The sequence below is a fragment of the Podarcis liolepis genome, assembly GCF_965112155.1.
Source record: "Podarcis liolepis genome assembly, chromosome: 7".
In the NCBI taxonomy this organism is placed as follows: Eukaryota; Metazoa; Chordata; class Lepidosauria; order Squamata; family Lacertidae; genus Podarcis; species Podarcis liolepis.
In genome coordinates this window covers 73,998,758-74,017,749 of record NC_139561.1, presented here as the reverse complement: position 1 = coordinate 74,017,749, position 18,992 = coordinate 73,998,758, and the positions used below count along the sequence as shown (strand labels likewise).

The 18,992-nt window shown below is 46.2% G+C and overlaps 1 protein-coding gene across 1 annotated transcript in view; it reads right to left on the bottom strand.

Annotated features, from left to right (window-relative positions):
* LOC310710937 (IgGFc-binding protein-like) overlaps positions 1–16,517 on the bottom strand; it is a 33,444-nt gene extending 16,927 nt beyond the window's left edge. The window contains exons 1-10 of the mRNA XM_083512276.1: positions 16,445–16,517; positions 13,603–13,653; positions 10,227–11,444; positions 8,629–9,317; positions 6,376–6,943; positions 4,586–5,163; positions 2,441–3,020; positions 1,671–1,870; positions 723–864; positions 167–495 (exon numbers count right to left, since the gene is read on the bottom strand). Coding sequence (XP_083368402.1) covers positions 167–495; positions 723–864; positions 1,671–1,870; positions 2,441–3,020; positions 4,586–5,163; positions 6,376–6,943; positions 8,629–9,317; positions 10,227–11,444; positions 13,603–13,651 — 4,353 coding nt within the window. The 5' untranslated portion in view covers positions 13,652–13,653; positions 16,445–16,517. The remainder of the gene's footprint in view (positions 1–166; positions 496–722; positions 865–1,670; positions 1,871–2,440; positions 3,021–4,585; positions 5,164–6,375; positions 6,944–8,628; positions 9,318–10,226; positions 11,445–13,602; positions 13,654–16,444) is intronic.
* Between the last annotated feature and the right edge of the window lie 2,475 nt (positions 16,518–18,992).

The window sequence follows — 18,992 nt, the reverse complement described above, 5'->3', positions numbered from 1 at the left end:
CAGTAAAGCGAGATGAGCGCCGCAACCCCAGAGTCATCCGCGACTGGACCTAATGTTCAGGGGTCCCTTTACCTTTTAGCCCAATATTGGGCTTTCAAAGTGCTGTATATCGGAATGAATTCCATTACACTCAGTGGGGTCATTCCCCCCTGACTATTTAACATACCCGGATTCTTCCAGTTTCCTGTTTGTGGATGGAGATCTTGTACCCATAGACATAGATGTTGGTCAGACGCACGTAGGACACAGCCTGGTTGCCCCTGTTGTCGTTCTTCTCATCGATAGTGAAAGGCACCAGCGTAGCATCGTTCCCACAGTACTTGGCAATAGTGTAAGAGCAGGTGCCCATGAAATCAAACTTCAAGGTGTCAAAGGTGTGATAGTGTGGGTCCCCCCAGCCCCAGCAGCTTCCTGAGAAGTCTGGGATACATTTGGCTTGGCCATTCTCAATCCTGCATGTTTCCTTTTCTCGGCACTTCAGGGATTTACATGGATCTGAAAAGGAAGGAGGAAATATGAGAAAGTGCTAAATGCTATTTAGGGGTGGCAACTATCAGTGGAGAGGTGGAGCTAAGTTTTAGGCATGGCGAAAGACAACAGGACATCTTCTTGCCAGTATATCTGTGCCATGAACAACGTTCAGGGCTGATGTAAATTGTAGTTCAACAACATCTGGAGGGCCACAGGTTGCCCATCACTCTCTTGAACGAATCTTTCCTTACCCTTATTTACACATCTCAAGACGCCATCTATGGTTTCACAGTTCTCGTTTGCTGCACAGCTATGGGCTTCGCAGATAACCCCCTGGCCTGGGATGCAATGGCAGCTCTCCTGGCATACATTTTGCAGAACCTTTTCGTTGGGCTGATGGGAAATTTGGAAAAAAATAAAATGTAGTAGTGATAGAATATGGGCAGAATCAAATCTACAGATGTAGGTGTGTATTGCTAATAGTATCCACTAGGGCTGTACAAAGACCATCCACGGAATTGGAAGAACTGCCCTGTGTGTCCCCAGGGGCCAACCAGGTGTCATCTAGTGTCAGGGACTGGAATGAAGAGACGGAGGAGTGGTGGAGATCGCCTCCCCCATCTCCTGTAGCTGACAGGGGAGAGAGAGACAGTATTGAATTACAGCCAAGCTATGAGGGAGATAACAAAGCACAGACTGGTGAGCAGCCAAGCTGTATGGAGTAAGGAGAAGTAAGGGGGGAGATAGAGCAGCCAGCGAACACTTCAATAGACAGCATAGAGGACCCTCCATCCCCTAAAATGCGACGGTCATTAAGGGTACAAGAGCAATGTACGTAGAGACCTTTGGCAACAGGAGGCTTGCGTAGGGACCGATGCTGTTGAGGAAGGGGGAAGGAGGAGGAGCCAGAGTGAGCAATTCAATCATGGAGGAAAGACTGGAATGCTTTGTCTGTTACCGCAGTGACTGAATAAATCATAAGTAAAAGCTTCCTTGTTTCCTCCTTGAAACCATCGGGATTGGAGGGAGAGAATTCCTCAGGCCTAACATCTGTCTGCTTTCTTCCTAAGCCCTCCTGGCCGTTCACCTCTTTGGAGCTATGTAGGCTACATGACATGTCCTGGCTCTCCTAAACTATCCTGCTGGAGGATTTGATTTGAAAAGGAAGGGAGGTAGATAAGGTTCGGAAAGCCACCTACCTTGTAGTAGCGTCCATTCTTTAAGCACCCACAGTCTTTTGCGGAGACACAGCCAACACCGTTAAAGAAAAAGCCATCATTACACTGGCAGCCCTCAGCACAGGTCTCCGGACATTTCGTAGAGTCTGTGATCTTGGCACAGGAGGTGGCGCAGAGCTGGGCGCAAATCTCATAGTGACTGTTGGCGGGGCAGCGCAGAGCTAAATTGGAATAGAAGAAAAACACTCATCTTAGTCAAAAAGATACCCAGCAATACTTAAGGTGACTGGGAAGCTGGAGAATGAAGTCAGAGAGTGTGACTAGTAAACTACAGAAAACACAACCCTGCTGTGCAGACTGCGTGAATGTTTCTGCCTGGCTAGAATTATTATTAATTATAAAAAATTCTTATATTAATTAATTAATTAATTTTGTGCACTGCCCTGTACCTGCAGGGTGTGCCAAAAGATAAAATCACAATATAAAACACAAAATGCTACAAGGTTTCCTACAAAAGAAAGGCACTTGAGCTGAAAGGTTCTCCCTATCACTGCCTTACACTGCTGGCTCTGGCAGGAACTCATTCCTAGCCATTCTCAGCACTCTTAGCAAAGGACGGTTGCCAGGGTTTCTTGGGGGAGGTCATGACTATCAAAGTAGCAAATGCATTGGGTGCATTTGACCACACACACCTTGGACTGTGTCCAACGCCGTAGGGAGTCAGATCAGAGCCTGCTCTCCTTTCACCTCTCCAGTTAAAAGCACAGCACTGCTCAGTCCCCAGTACTTACGGCAGAAGGAAGGGCTCCTCCAGGGCTTGACAGAGACCTTGGCCACTTGGCAGGCAGACACATAGCTCTGGACGCTGTCGCACAACACCTTGCTGTCCCCACCACCCAGGCACAGATCGTAGACGCAGTTGCTGAAGTATAGCCTGGGATCGACCTTTCCGTGGCAAGCACTGAAGGGGCCATCAGATGCAGTGAGGATCCCACAGTAGTGGCGCTGTTTGAAGACCTCCCTTTTCTTTTCCTCGCAGACTGGGCAGTCGCTTCCAGAGCATCCATCTGAGCAAGATTCAACTGCCCCACGGACCCGAACTTTCCAAGCAGCGCCAAACACAGCTACGTCAGAGGCTGTCTTGCCATTGGGGAGCAGGAAGTCGTCCTCCTTCTTCCCGTTGTAGTTCCCACACAGGCCTTCCACTTGGTTCTGGTAGGTGCTTGGGACTGTGACTTTTATGTCGTAAACCAGGTCGTAGTTCACAATGAGACCAAAGTCAGTTTCTATCAGGACTTCGGTGCCATGCTGATAGACTCTGATCCGGTCAGCAGAAACGGTTATGGGGAGATTGTAGAACAGGCCGTTCACCTGGGAGAAAGAAACAGAACATCCCGCGGTTGAGTAGGGCTGGCTTCTTGCAGAAATGTTGGAAGAATGTTCATGAAGCATATGCAAGGACCCTATTTTATCCCACTACTCTGATATATTAGCCCAGGCATAGGGAAACTCGGCCCTCCAGATGTTTTGGGACTACAACTCCCATCATCCCTAGCTAACAGGACCAATGGTCAGGGATGATGGGAGTTGTAGTCCCAAAACATCTGGAGGGCCAAGTTTGCCTGTGCCTGTATTAGTCCCTTTCTGCGTGTTATAGACATGAGAGGAAGAGACTTTGTGTGTATGAGCTTACTGACAAATCAGGGGGCAATAAATATTTCTGATAACAAGGAGAGATTGAAGATCTACATTGAGAACTAGGGCAGGAGAGAATCAAAGGAACCTTACCTGATGGTTGAAGTGGTTATCAAAGGACACAATGAAAGTGGGAGGGTTCTGCTCTGAATCACGCCAGTCAGGTGCAAAGCCCAGGAGACTCCAGAGGGCAGCCCCACCATTTCTTTCTTAGAAGACGAGCAGTGCCTCCTACTCACCCAGAGGCCACTGTAGAGGACCATGGGGTGGGGGTTTCTGAGGATGCATCAGATCTGGCCTTCAAGGAGTGTGCAGCAGCTGTTGTTGCTTCTGTGACAGCAGCAGCAGGCAATGCATTTTTGAAGGCCAGATGTGCTGCCCCTATGGATCCTGCCACCTGAGGCCTTCCCTCATGGGTGAGTTTGCTCTGGGTATTGGACTCCAACTCCTCTCAGCCTTAGCCTGCAGAATCAATTGTCAGGGATAACAGGAATTGGTCCCATCTGGAGGGACACAGGTTCCCCATCTCTGCTTTAAGTGCTCTGCCCATTCATAAATTTACCAGAGACAGAATCGCAAGACTTTCCCCTCTCATACATGGATAGCTCCCAGTGCCAATCTGATCTTCTGCATAAGTGTACAATCACACAGAAGCCCAGATTTCATTATTCATTCCTCTTCAAGAAAGGAGGGTAAGAATCATGCAAACAGAATGCTATTCGCATGGTGGAAGGGAGGGGCTCACACTGTTTTTTCCTATGATACTCAATTGGGAATACTGAGGCAGGAGATAAATTGGGTTTGGTTTTCATTTTTATGGAAATCTACGTAATTTGTGCTTCCAGAAACCATAAACAAAACAAAACACCTTTCTGAATTTTGCAATGCAGTTCTCAAACCAAATATGTACAAAAATACGTACAAGTGTCCTTTAATGCATACTTTAAAAGCTTCTTATTAGTGAAAACAACATACGAAACGCATCGTGGTAGGAAAAATTGATTGCGACAAAATGTATATTAAACAAATCTGCATACAAAACTTTGCATGTTAAGAGAACTTCGCAATAACGCAGACAGCTGAACTTAGGACTGGAAAAATTAGAAACTGAGAGAAACAGAAATTGGCAGATGTTTTCATGACTAATTGAATGAATGAACAAAGACAATGCCTTAATGGAAAAAGGGGGTGGGGATAAGTAAAGATTTAAAGATTGTCCTCCCCTTTTAGCATGGACTCACCTGCACTTGACCGTCCTTGTTCTGTAGTAATGTGAGTGTCACGCCGTAGACCCTGACCGAGACCATCTTGGTGACAGACGCCTTCCCATCCGCCCATGCCTCATTTTCCACATTGACAATAAAGGGCTTCAAACCTCGGCTGTTTCCGCTGGCCCTAGCCAAGGTATAAGTGCAGGTGCCTTGGAAGTCAAAGGCCAGTCCATCGAAGGAGAGATAGTGAGGGTCACCTGAAGCAGAACAGGTGGCGCTGCCAACAGGGTGGCATTTCCGAACGCCATCTGACAACCGGCATTCCTGATTGGGGCCACAGGAAAATACAGCGCAGCTCACACTCCCCCCAGTTTGGCACGTGCAACGCTCCTGACACGAGGGGTAAAACGTATCTCCTGCCTGGTAGTATTGGCCTTGGTGGAGACAACCGCACTGGAATTCTGGGATGCACCGATCACCACTCAGCACGAAGCCCTTGTTGCACACGCAGTCTTCCTGGCACTTAGTGGGACATGGGGCTGCAACACAGGTCTTGGCACAGCCGCTAGCGCAGAGCTCGTAGTGGCTATTTGGAGCACAAGAAAGACCTACCAAATCAAAGCAAGGTGGTAAAAAACTGGCAGGAAGAATATGGCTGAAAAAGCAAAGTTCTGGGTTGACCTGCTAAAAGAGGTTATGGGCCTCAAAAAGGCTTCCAGCGTTCCGTTCTATTCTCAAAGTGGCCAATCAGATGACAATGGGAAATCCACAAGTAGGACAGAAGCACAATAGCAGTGTCCTACTTGTAATTCCCCTGCAGGGGCGCCAGCTTCAATAAAATATCAGGGGAGGGCAGGTAAGCCCAACCCCACATAACTGATCACAGGGTATGGTGCATGCACACCATTTGAATGGCAATTACTTGGGGGGGGGGCGTTCCTCTTCAAATATTTTATTGGGGGCCATGGAGGACTTTGGACCTAGAAGAGGTGCTGTGTTCCACCCAACATGGGGAGGGGGTCATCATGTGCTCATGACGTCAAAAGTGTGACACATGTGTGATGTCACAGGCACTGGGAAGAGGCTGTGAGGCCTTATTAGGCCTGCCACCACCATACGGATGCCCAGGAAGGCCTGACCCCTCAAGATGGGGGGGGGGGTGGCTCAGCCCTGTCCCCACATATTTTGTGCAGGGAGGAGATGTCCTCAACCCCATAGAGTTGGAGCCTATGGCCCCTAGGAGTTGGCTCCTATGTTCCCCAGCATTGTATGGACAGTTTGAAGGCAGATTCCAGGCTGTGAACTGGTCTTTGACCTATTACTCCCATCTGGGTCCATGCCCCACAAAACACATTTACATTTCCCCCCTTTTCAATGGTAGTATGTGCAATTTTTCATAGTGGGTGCCTCTACTGATTTACAAAAGTCCCCTGCTGCTTTGCAAATGATCACTGAAGAGGTGAATGTTTGGCCAGGGGGTCAGGTGAGGCAATCAGGAGCCCCTGGGGCACAGGCAAGGCAGCATTGCTTGCTTGGCTTGCCAGTGCTGCATAAGCAAGGCTGTCCTGTCCTGTCCAGGCCATGCCACTGGCCACTACTGGGGTCATTGCTACATCCCACCCATCTGCGTCAAGGCAGATCATCAGCTGGGAGATTTTTGGACATAAGGTTTTCCCCGAAATGGTACACAAACAAAGTTAGTATATATATTTCAGAAGCAAAAGCAGTGTTGGTAACTTTGTGTGCCATTTCAGATAAAATACCATGTTCTCTGAAGATCTAAGGAATTTCAGAAAACAGCTCAGGGCATTAGCACTTACTGCAGAAGGTGTCCGATCTCCAAGGATAGAGGTTCACCCCAGCTGCCTGGCACGCTGCAGCATAGCTGGCAATGACCTGGCAGATCACAGCTTGTTGGCCATCAAAGAAGCAATAATTGTACACACAATCTTGGAAGTATCCTTCTGGATCCACTTTGCTGTGACATTCTCTGAAAGGGCCACTCTTGGCTAGGATGAGCCCACACTCTTTGTTGAGGCTCCGTTGATGCTTCTCGATGGTCAGCCGTGCAGGGCACTCTCCCTTGCCCCCCTCACTGCAGCCTGGCACCTCCCGCACTTTCCAGCTCTGACCAAAGGCCGATGGGCTTGGAGCCACTGTGCCATCTTTCATGGTCAGATCATCCTGCTTGTTGCCATTGAAGTTCCCACAGAGACCACACAGGGCGCCATCGTAGCTGCTGGGCACAGTCACAGTGGCACGGCTTTGCCAGTCAAAGGTGACGGTCATCTTGAAGTCTGTCTGGACCACTGCCTCTTGCCCTCTCTTGTATATGGAGATTCTGCCGTTGCCGATGCTGAAGGGCAGGTTGGTCAGCAAGCCGTTCACCTAGAGCCCATTTTAAAAGGGGAACATTTCTGAAGTGCCTTTGTAATAGCCTTGCCAGTTAGCTCAGTTGGTTAGAGCGTGGTACTGATAATGCCAAGGTCACGGGTTTGATCCCCGTATGGGTGCATATTCCTGCACTGCAGGGAGTTGGGCAAGATCAGTGTTTCTCAACCTGTGGGTCCCCAGATGCTGTTGAACTGCAACTCCCATCATTCCTAGCCAGCATGACCAGTGGTCAGGGATGATGGGAGTTGTAGTCCAACAACACCTGGGGACCCACAGGTTGAGAACTGCTGAGCTAGATGATCCATGGAGTCCCTTCCAACTCTATGATTCTGTGACACTTGATGTATCTGTGGCAGCTTTGCTTAGCCTTATGCATTCTGATCCTTGGGAGATCAGTACTATCTGGAATGCATAAGGCTAACCAAGGCTGCTCCAGAGTACAGAGGTCAACAGCAAAACTTATCATTTGGGGTAGGAAATTCAACTCTTATAGTCCAATGCCCCTGCAATGCAGGATTTTTTTGTCCAACGTAATACTTCATTAAAAAAAATACTGCTGGAAAATAGATTTCATATAATCACAAAATGGTCTCTTTGCAAAAGCAATGAAAAATGGACACAGCCCACTCTATCTTTCTTCTGGGCACTAGCCATGGAGAGGAAAGGAACCATGCCAAGAACAGACATAGCTTGGAAGTCAAATAGAATTTGTTCCGGAAATCCGTTCGACTTTCAAAACGTTCAAAAACCAAATTGTGGCTTTTGATTGGCTGCAGGAAGCTCCTGCAGCCAATCAGAAGCCACAGAAGCCCCATTGTATGTTCGGCTTCCAAAATAACTTTCGCAAACCGGGTTCACGGTGTTTGGGAACCAAAACGTCTGAGCTCCAAGGCGTTCAGCAAGGTACGACTTTACCTTAATTATCATAATAATCCCCCCCACTGTTCTCAGTAGTTTCCAACTGTGATGTTCCACATGAGGAGCCACATTCCCTTCTGGGCAACTTCCTGGGTAACCACATGCCACAGGTGGGAGGGGCCAAAAGCAAAAGTGGGCAGAGCAATGAATGCTAATTTTACCTTTGTACAGTAGGCTAGTTTCACACATGCTCATATATCCCTCTTTATCTTTCTTCCAGAAAAAAACATTATTAGGATTCAACGGACACATTCAAATCAGGAAAAACACTCAAGGAGGTTACAGAGCAAGGTCAGGGAAGGCTATACCCTGGGGAGAAGTATGGCAGGGCAGGGGGTGCACTGTTGGGAGAGTCCTGAGGGCCAGGAAGACGTGGAGGGCTGCATTTGGTTCCCCACCTCAATGATTGGGCATTTGAAACATGCCACACAGTGTGTGCGGAGTAGACCACACAAATGGAAACACTGAAGAGACGCAAAAATATCTTTGCATGGTTTAGTAAAAAAACTCCTCTAACATACATCTTACATGGTGTCCATAATCATCACCCATCCATCCACCAGGGCAGAGTAAGCTACATACGGCACATAATACATCATCCACAATTGCTGACATAGCTAATTACAGTGACTTATCAGCATCTGCTACACTGCTACACAGCTGTAAAAACTAGGTCAGGACCCTGGCTTTTAAAGTGGCACACATCCTGTGGATACAATAACGAACCCTAACATTTAAACAAACTATTCATCAAAACTCACCACGACTTTTGCAGGGTTGTCTCTGCTGATCACAATGGATGCCCCCTCAACCTTCACTTCTACAAGCCGGGTAAAGGACACAGACTGGCTGCCTCGATGGTCATTTTGGACGAGCACCTGGAAGTCAACCAGGCCCCTCCGCTTCTCACACAGCGCAGCAAACTGATACACGCAGGTGCCTATGAAGTCAAACTTCTGGCCATCAAAGCTAAGGTAGTGGGGGCCACCGAAAGCAGAGCAGGTGGCCTTCCTGGTAGGGGAAATGGTGGTGGTAGGGGAACTGGGGGTTGTGGGGATTGTGGGGGTTGTGGGGGCAGGATTGCTGGGGGGAGGCTGTCTGAAAGGGTAGCAGTCCTGGACTCCATTCTGCACCTCACACCGCTCCCAGCTTCTGCAGCTTGTTGCCCAACACCTCACATCTCTGGTTTTTGCATCGCAGACGCAGCGCTTTGTGCATGTCTTGTCTGCCCAGAACTGCTCACCGGGGGAGAAGGCGTCCCCCTCGAACACACACCCACAGACCGTAGTGGGAATGCATTCCCCTTCATCCAGCACAAAGCCCTTATTGCATTGGCAGCCCCCCACACATGGCAACGAGGAACAGTCCTTGGGCCCAACTGTGTCGCTGCAGGTGGCCGGGCATGGAGACCCACAGGCTTCATAATGGCTGTTCTCAGGACAGGATTTTGCTGTCAAAAGAGAGAAGATCCCAGTTAACGGTGCAAGACTAAACTATTAAAAGATAGTTCTCGACAGTGCTCTAAATTCTTTTAGCCTAATGTGGGTGGTGCTGTGGGTTAAACCACAGAGCCTAGGGCTTGCCGATCAGAAGGTTGGTGGTTCGAATCCCCGCAGCAGGGTGAGCTCCTGTTGCTCAGTCCTTGCTCCTGCCCACCTAGCAGTTCAAAAGCACTTCAAAGTGCAAGTAGATAAATAGGTACCGCTCTGGTGGGAAGGTAAATGGCGTTTCCATGCGCTGTTCTGGTTTGCCAGAAGTGGCTTAGTCATGCTGGCCACATGACCCGGAAGCTGTATGCCGGCTCCCTCGGCCAATAAAGCGAGATGAGTGCTGCAACCCCAGAGTTGGTCACGACTGGACCTTTACCCAGGGGCCCCTTTACCTTTACCCTCCCAAACATAGCCTCATATGCATCTTCCTGAGCTGCTTGGAGGAAGTCTTCTATGCAGATGTGCTAATATACCCTCCCTTTGCCTTCCTTGCCCATATAACTCAATTCCTCTTCTGTTGCAACATGGAAATGGCCATAAAGATCAATAAGAGCAACTTTTCCTGCTGCTGCTACTCCTACAACCACCTATATCAGGAATGAGGAACCTGTGCCTTGCTAGATGTTGCTGGACTTTAATTCCCATCATCCCTCACTATGGGTCATGTTGACTGGAGATCATGGGAGTTGAACAGCATCCAGAGAGCCACCGGGTCTCCATTCCTGATTTATACAGTAAATTTTGCCTATAGTCATATTTCTTTCTCTATGGAAGAAAAAAAAAAGAGCACATTCTGTTCTCAAGTACAGAGAAGATAATCAAACTACTCATTCATAGCACAAATTATATGTGCAACTTAGGATACTTACCACAAGAGCAAAGGGCCACAGAGCCATAGCCATCGGCAGATGCACCTCCAAGGATGAAGAGCCCAAAAGGAGCGCTGGGATGCTCTACTGAGAGGGCACTGGCTTCTTTGCCCAAGCTAAGTTGACTGAAAGAATACTCTGTTCCAGGGATGCGTGTCCACTTGTCATTTGTAATGGCTCTCTTTTCTAGTGTGATCCCATTTGAATCTAAGGTTTTTGCTACGATGACAGCAAAATTATCAAACGCCTTAATCCCATCAATGTGATATGATGTGCAATAGCTTTTTAGATCAGGAACATTGATGAGGAAAGGGTCGTAGTTCTTGCTGTTACCAGCAAAGAAGAAAAGGACCTGGATTCCTGCATTGGCAGAGAAGAAATAAGACTGAGATGGCTGCATTTGAAACTGGATGACTTCCCCAGCCACTGCGCGGCGGGAGCTTGGAGTGGCCCCAGACTGGTATTGGATCAAAGTGTTATCTTGGGAAGCAACGACATACACAATGTCAGTCTGAGTTTGGAAGGGCACTGGGGGAACTATGAAGGTGGTGCCCCAGCTGGAAACAGGCAAGAGCTGCTCAGCAACATGGTCGCAAGATGAGAACTGCTTGGCACAGCTGTGCCCACTCAAAACAGCCACGGGCGCAACTGATTCAACCTTGGTGCCAGACAAATCAGCTGAGCTTTGCAGCTGGATTGCTTGGAAAGCTTTCAGGTCCACAACAAGCCTGCTCCCTGCAGCATAAACCTTCCCTTGGAATGTCACAGCCCCTTTCAGGTGAATAGTGACTTGAGTGGGGAATTCATAGGCTACAACTGCAAATTCCTTGAAAGTGTTTGCGTCATTCCCCACTGGGGTTACCACATAATATGATGTGCCCAACTGATGAGTTGGGTACACAATTGTGGTAGCACTTGTGGAGATCTTGTAATTGTGGGAAACAACTGAGATCTCTTTGTCGGCTTGAATCCACAAAGCTGCATCAAAGATTTCAGTCCCCTTCATCTCCAAAGAGGTTGGGACCTCAACTGACACTGTCTGCTTATTGACAGAAACCTTTTTATTGAATGTAGACTTGTTTGCTGTGACCGTGACGGTTGTTGCAGGATGATATCCAGTGATAAGCAACTCAAACTTAGGATTGGGTTGACTTTCCAAGAGGTTCTGAAGGAAGGCTGTGACAAATTCCTCCCCACAGGAACTTGCTCCACAATACCCTGAAAGGCATAATTAACAAAGTGCAATTAACTTGCAGCTTGCGCAGGGATTACATTCTGGAGATAGTGCATAAAGCTGAAATTCTGTATAGTCAAAACAATCCTCAGAACCAACTCTTCATGAGAAATCTTACCTTTCCAGAACAGTGCATCGACTGAGCCTTGCCCCCCATGTAGAGCAGATAGTTTCTGAGCTCTTCAAGTTGTTTATTGGGCTCTCGGAGGTTCTCGCAAGATCTTGGATAGCCCCACAAGATCTTCCAGGAGCCTCCCAGAGCCCGGTAAACAATGTGGAAAACTTAAAAGCTCTTTCTGCACTGGGAAAACCTAACACAGAAAGGTCTTTTAAGCTCTCCACCTTGTGTGCTTTTAATTTGTGAGGTTTTAGATGGTTGCCAAACCTGTAAAGCTGCACAAAGTTCAATACAGCTCAATACGGTGCCATAATCACATGGTGGTGTAGCATTTGAAATATTGTGTACTCCTCTGACTATATTCTTGTAGGACAGGACAATTGTGATGATGGAATCAAAATTATTAATTAAAGGAATCCTTTAATAATGCTACTTGGTTATATCAAGGACATGGCATTTCAAGAAGCTAAACAAATGGGTATTAATCTTTTAATAGCAGCTCACATGCATGACATAAACATGGGGGGGAAATGATGATGATGATTTATTTATACCCCTGCCACTCTGGGCCGCTCCGAACAGAGCATTTTATGCAGCTCTCTACACAAACCACTGCAAGCAAAGTGACTTCTAAGCATCTGAATTAGAAACCTGGATGGTTAAATTTTGGGATTTAATAAAGATGGCAAAATTTAAAGATATAATCAGGGCCAGGAAAGGGAGGCAAAGAGATAATTGCTTTATTGAAAAACTGAGGGTTTAAAAAAAATGTCATATGGGAATGAAAGAAGAAGAAGAAGAAGAAGAAGAAGAAGAAGAAGAAGAAGAAGAAGAAGAAGAAGAAGAAGAAGAAGAAGAAGAAGAATTTATAATAAATTATAATTTATTATTTATACACCACCCATCTGGCTGGGTTTCCCCAGCCACTCTGGGTGGATTCCAACAAATGATTAAAAATACATTAAAACATCAGTCTGGAAGATGATGGAAGTATGGAAGATGAATTGAACCCTGAAATGTTCATCACTCTGCTACAAACACCGAGCCTTAACAGATGAATAATTGCTGCCTCTTTTATCTGTTAAAGCTTGGTGTTCATAGCAGAGTGTTAAGTGACCTGAGAAAAGACACACTGCAGAACTACACTTTGTAAATACTTGGCTGCAGAGATGAAGAACTGGTGAACTCCAGATTCTAATGGACTACCACTATCATCCCTGAATATTGGCTGTGCTGTCTGGGGCTGATCATTATTACTGTTCCCACCCTCTGGCCCTCTCATGGAGGAGGTGGCCCATGAAGAAGGGCCTCAGATGATGTTCACAGGGTCTGGGAGCTGAGCATCATCGGGCCAAAGTCTCCCCACCACTGCAGGGGAAGGGCAGGTTTTCACCCACAACAAACAGGATATTGGGCTCTGTGCCAGATATCCATCGCCGTGCACTGTATGCTTTTGTCAAGGGGAATTTGCCAGGCTCTGAGCAAGTTACTGTTCTGCCAATATCTCTAATTGCCCCGAAGAGGTCACACCCACACCATGCATCTGTAGTACCCTTATACAGTGGTACCTCTAGTTACAAACTTAATTCGTTCCGGAGGTCCGTTCTTAACCTGAAACTCTTCTTAACTAGAGACGTGCTTTTGCTAATGGGGCCTCTTGCTGCCACTGCGCTGCCGGCACACAATTTCCATTCTCATCCTGGGGCAAAGTTCTCAACTCAAGGCAACTCTTCCAGGTTAGCAGAGTTTGTAACCTGAAGCGTTTGTAACCTAAGGCCTTTGTAACTTGAGGTACCATTGTACTACTGTTAGTTATGGCTTCCCCCAAAGAATCCTGGGAACTGTAATTTATATATTCTAAGAGTGCTGGGACTCGTACCAGGCGTACCAGGCTGGGACTCTGTGAGGCATAGGGTATGCAGTTCAATTGTTCTTTGGGAGAGAGTTGTGACCAGGTACAAAACTGGAAGGAGTGTCTGCCTAGATGGGTCAACCTGCAAGTTCATGGTTAATTCCAAACTCACCACATAGAAGTGCCAACCAGGTCCAAAGCAGTAGCTGTTTCCTTGCCATGGCTACAAGACAGCAAAATAAAGTAGTTCAGATATTATGATTCAGGGTATAATTCAGTCCCCACCAACCCACCCTGGCTCTGACCATCTGGTTCAAACATCTCTTTTTACCTAACACTGGTAAACTCCGCTCCCCAAATCTCTTGGCAGTAAAGAAATATGTATTTGTTTATGTCAGTCTGCATTTCTTGGTACAGAAAGTATTGGTCTGCACGATTGAAAAGAGTATGGTACCAGCAACTTAGCTAAAAGACATAGAAGATTAAGTGATGTCCAGGAAAATGAAATTTGAAGTAATAGTATACTTGAATTAAATCAATAAGTATTGGAGAAAAATTATTTGAACTTTGAGACATAACATTTGAGAAGTATAAAATAAGATTTGAAACAAGGTAATAAATTGTTGTGTATAATTTTAATATTGAGAATGCATGGAAGGGAGATGTGAGGAAGTCCAGTTAGATATGGAAAAATATGTTATGAACAGGTATGAGGTTTTTTTTATTCTAGATTTTTGTTTTTGTTTATGTATATCTTTTTTGTTTGTTATTTCTTGGTGAAGGGATTGTAAATGTTTGGTGATATTTCTTTGAAACTTATAATAAAAAATATTCATTAAAAAAAGAAAGTATGGGTCTGATGTGTAGAGATCTTTCCTATTCTAATTCATTCAAAAGGGTTCTGGAAGCTTCTATGTGTGAAAGAAACTGGTGCTGACATGTAAGTTTCTATTCTGCCTAGAAACAAGCAGACGCTTCATGATGTTTGGGTTATTGCTTCAGAGAAGCTGAGTACAGCTGGCTTAAACTGGTTCTGTTATCTCTTTCTGTCAAGGTCATGCTGGCTATAATAATAAGACCAGAAGGAGCCCGGGTTTCACTTTCTATCTCTCTTTCCTTCTGGTGTGGTGTTCTATACATAGTATGCTTCATGTTATGGTTTTAGTCTTACTATAAGTTATTGTAAATTTAAGTTAAGTCTGTTGCAACTGGATTTCTTATGGACGGTGCCAATCCTGAATGTGTTGGATCTGTGACCATTACACTCATTTGCCTTCAGCAGCAGTAAAGCTCTGCTGGATGAAATATTAATCACCTCTGGTCTATTTTGGGAGGAATCCTGCAATGTGTTTTAAGTTTTTACCCTGTTAACTATACGTTGGAATCTCCCCTACTCAATATGAGTAGAATTTCATGACAGTTTATTGTAATAATTGGCAAAATGGGACATCCCAGGATCCAATCAGAAGTCAAGCTGGCTTCTGTAATTCTGGGGTGTCCCAGTCAAATCGGAACAGTTAGCAGTATGGCCATGATAGGGAGAGCCCTGATGTGAATCGCTGCAAGGTTGCTCAGTATTCCCAAGCTCAATTCTTCTTCTTGTCTCTAGTTTTATATCTGTAGCTCTCTGGGCCTGGCCACCCTCCAGAATGCATAGGTTTACATGATGTGGCACACTGCCAAAGACGCAACTGGAGATGGAAATCTGTGCTTGTGGCAGTCGTGGAGGAAAGGAAGAGTGAGTTTTATTAGGCTAGTGAAATGTATTAATGTTTTCCCAGGACTGAGCAATTAACTAGTTTGCATGCTTCGTTAGCTCTGAAATAAATGGCCCTGCAACAACGGCCTGATAACAAGGAAACTGTTGGACTTCAGTGGAGAAGCACACAGGCAGAGAATGCTTTTTTCTGCAGTGTGGGCTGGCACCAAAGAGGGTTGCAGTGTGCCATGTGCAGTGGTACAAAAGGGAGATGTAGTCCATAACATTTTTGGTTACAACAAGGCATGGGCTACTATTGGTGACGAGAGAGCCTGACTGATATCCGATGCTGTTCCCACAGCCCATTTGCTAGGGCCCCACCAGGGAGCTGCATATTATCTTCCTATATACATGAAAATGTAAGGTGTCGTCATGCAGCACAATTTGTGTGGCTGCCAGTAGGAGACCACACCCCTTGCAGCATGAGGAGAGGCAGGCAGGCCTGGGAAAGCTGTTTAATGGCAGAGGAGAGGCTCTTCACACAGCAATTTATTATTATTATTATTATTATTATTATTATTATTATTATTATTATTATTAACAATAATGCATTATATATATTTATACAGTGGTACCTCAGGTTAAGAACTTAATTTGTTCTGGAGGTCCGTTCTTAACCTGAAACTGTTCTTAAACTGAGGTACCACTTTAGCTAATGGGGCCTCCTGCCGCCACCGTGCAATTTCTGTTCTCATCCTGAAGCAAAGTTCTTAACCCAAGGTACTATTTCTGGGTTAGCGGAGCCTGTAACCTGAAGCGTATGTAACCCGAGGTACCACTGGATCTCACCTTTCTCCCAAGTTAAGATTCAAAGCAACGAACAACATTTAAAGAAACACCCAATATAAAATACAAAATAATAAGCCCTGGATATGAGCCCCATCCACCACTGATATGTAGCTCTTGGAAAGTTGCCTGTGAGTGAATATGACACTCATGCTGGAGAAGGTTCCACATTTCTGAACTTTGGGATTGCGTTTTGAAATACTGTTTTGGTATGTTGAATTAGTATCCCTGTTGAATTGCTCAGGAAGTAGTGTGGCAGAAGTCTTTAAAAATAATGAAGCAAAGAAGCAAGCACGATATTGTTGCAGCGAAAGAACTCTACAGTGTTGTTGCTGTTTTTGTTGCTATTTTAAAAATGAATTTAAAATTACCTTCTGGTCACCATTATTATACCTTAGCTCAGGTATGGCCTTGGTTGGCTTCATTCAGGAGAGGTGGTTGACAAAAAGAACCCAAAGCAATATCTTACCTTCAGCCCTTCAGTAGACCTGTTGCGGCACGGCGAAGGAGAGAAAAGGAGGGTTCTGCCCACCCACCCCTCTATCTCTTCACTGTTCGTTCCCTTTTTATAGGGACGAGGTGTCTTAAGTAAGTCCAGTTCCACCAAACTGTAGAGGAAGTTCTTCACTAATTTAGAAGCAGCCGTAGGGACACTACAAAGGTCAAATAATGGTAGGATAGAGAATATGAAACCATTGTTGCACATATAATTCAGTTGTGAACTTTGGCTGATCCTGCCCTCCACCCAAAATCTTATCTCTCTCTTCTTTCTGTACACACCCAGTTCTAATTTGTGTCTGAAAAGGCAGGATATTGGGAAAGAGATCGCAGGGACTGCTCATTCACCTTGATCTTTCAGCGACTTTTTATACTGTTGACCATTGTATCCTATGGGTGCATCTCCAGGGTTTGGGAGTTGTGGGAACTGTGCTTCAGTGATTCCATTCCTACCTCCAGGGCTGTTTCAAGGAACTAGCTATGGAGATAGAGATGTTCTGCAATGTCCTACACAGTTCCAAGTTCTGGATTCAACACCATCACTGAAGGCTCAGGTGAGCTCAGTGGCTAAGGGTGCCTTTTTTCACCTCTGGCAGATTCACCAGTTGTGACACTATTTGGACATAGGTGACTAGGTCATTGTACTTCCTGCTCTAGTAACTTCTAGGCTTTTTATTTTATTTTATTTTTTTGAAATGCACTCTACGTGGGGCTGCCCTTGAAGATGACTCAAAAAAACTTCAATTGGTGCAAAATGCAGCAATCAGATTATTGGCCCATCTCACATAAGCCCTGTTTTAAAACAGCTGGGCTGGTTGGCAGTTCATTTCCAGACCCAGTTCAAGGTGCTCATATTCGTGTTTAGGGCTATAGAAGACTCAGGGCCCAAATACCTAAAAGGCCACCTCCTGCCCTACAGGTGGAGCACACAGGTGCTAAGGTCAGCAGATGAGGCCCTCTGAGTTGTCCCACTGCCCTCAGAAGCTTGGGGTCTGGTGACCCAGGAGAGGGCCTTCTCTGGGGCAGCTGCTAAGTTCCCTCAGAAGTGCATCTGGCACCTTCATTATACAGCTCTTGGCAAATGCACAAGACATACCTCCTTACCTCCTGACCCCAACTTTTGATAGTTGAGTCCGCAATACCTCGGACCGCCTCTTTCCATATGAGCCTACCTGCAGGGGCATAGGACGGGGGCAGGGGGTGGTCTTCCCCGATTGCTATCCCAGAGAGGGGTGACAAAATCCACCCTGGGCGGATCGCCGCATGCCGCGCACCCCCCTAGGTGGGTCGCCATGCACCAGTCACCCCCTGGCTCCGCCCCTGAGTGCCGCTCTGGGTGCCCGAACAGCTAGCTCTGCCACTGCCTACCCAGACCCTGAGATCATCTTCTGAGGCCTTCTTTGTATGCCTTCTCCTCGAGAGGTCTGGAGGGTGGCAACATGAGAACAGGCCTTCTCTGCAGTGGCTCCCCATCTGTAGAATGTTCTCCCCAGGGAAGTTCACCTGGCACCTTCATTATACACCTTTAGGTGCCAGGTTAAAAAAAAATTCTTTTTAACAAAGCCTTTGGTTTATCTGATTTACATCCTATGCTCTTTTTTAAAAAATGGGGGGGGGCTATTGAGTTGTTGTTTTTGTTTTTATTATGTATTTTGTGATTTTATATCTTGATTTTATTCTCTGAACTGCCCTGAGACCCCCAGGTATATGGCAATATATAAATTCAATAAATAGTAATAATAATATTTTTAGAACCCACCTTATTTCTGTAATTTAAAGTTGTTTAAAACTGTTTTTGATGATGTGCTTTAATTGTTGTAAGCCGCCCTGGGTGTTTTTAACCCATGGGTGAAGTCAGAGCTGTAATAGATAAGTGAGCCATTTTGTGTTATGCCATGAACCACAGAGCAGCCATAGTGTGACTGCCACCAAGCGCACTAAGGACAGATTCCAGTCAGACAAAAAACACTCAAGAAGAGCATACCCTCCAACATGGAAAGTGTGCTGGGGAGGGGTGTGGCCTGGGGAGAGCCCCCATGCCAAATAGAGAGGCCTGTAGGGTGACACCCCTTAATGCTTGAAGATCCCAACTCTGGTTTAGAGAAACTGTGAAAGTACAAGAGGTAGCAAAATATTCTGCATGCCCCTTGTGGCCATTACAGTTCCCCATTGTCTGTGGCATTATCCCATGTGAAGGTGTTTAAAGCTCTGCCCTTAAGTTCCAATAGTATAACCATTGATTTTCCATGGAATGCCAAGCCTTGGGGCAGAGCATTTTGGCATCGCCATAAGGCAGATCGAGAAAGTGTTAGGAAGAGGGCTTACAAGATGTCAGTCATTTAGGCTGATCCGTTTCTTGGACCTTGCTCACCTGAGCCCTGTGATTGCAGAGCTTCTTGTCAAATCTCGGGGGGCCTGACCAGATTTCCCTGCAGATCCCCAAAGCCTTAAAAATTACTTGTCCAAGTCTTGGGGGTAAGAATGTGGAGGCAGGTTGAAAATGATGGGGTGATATGGGG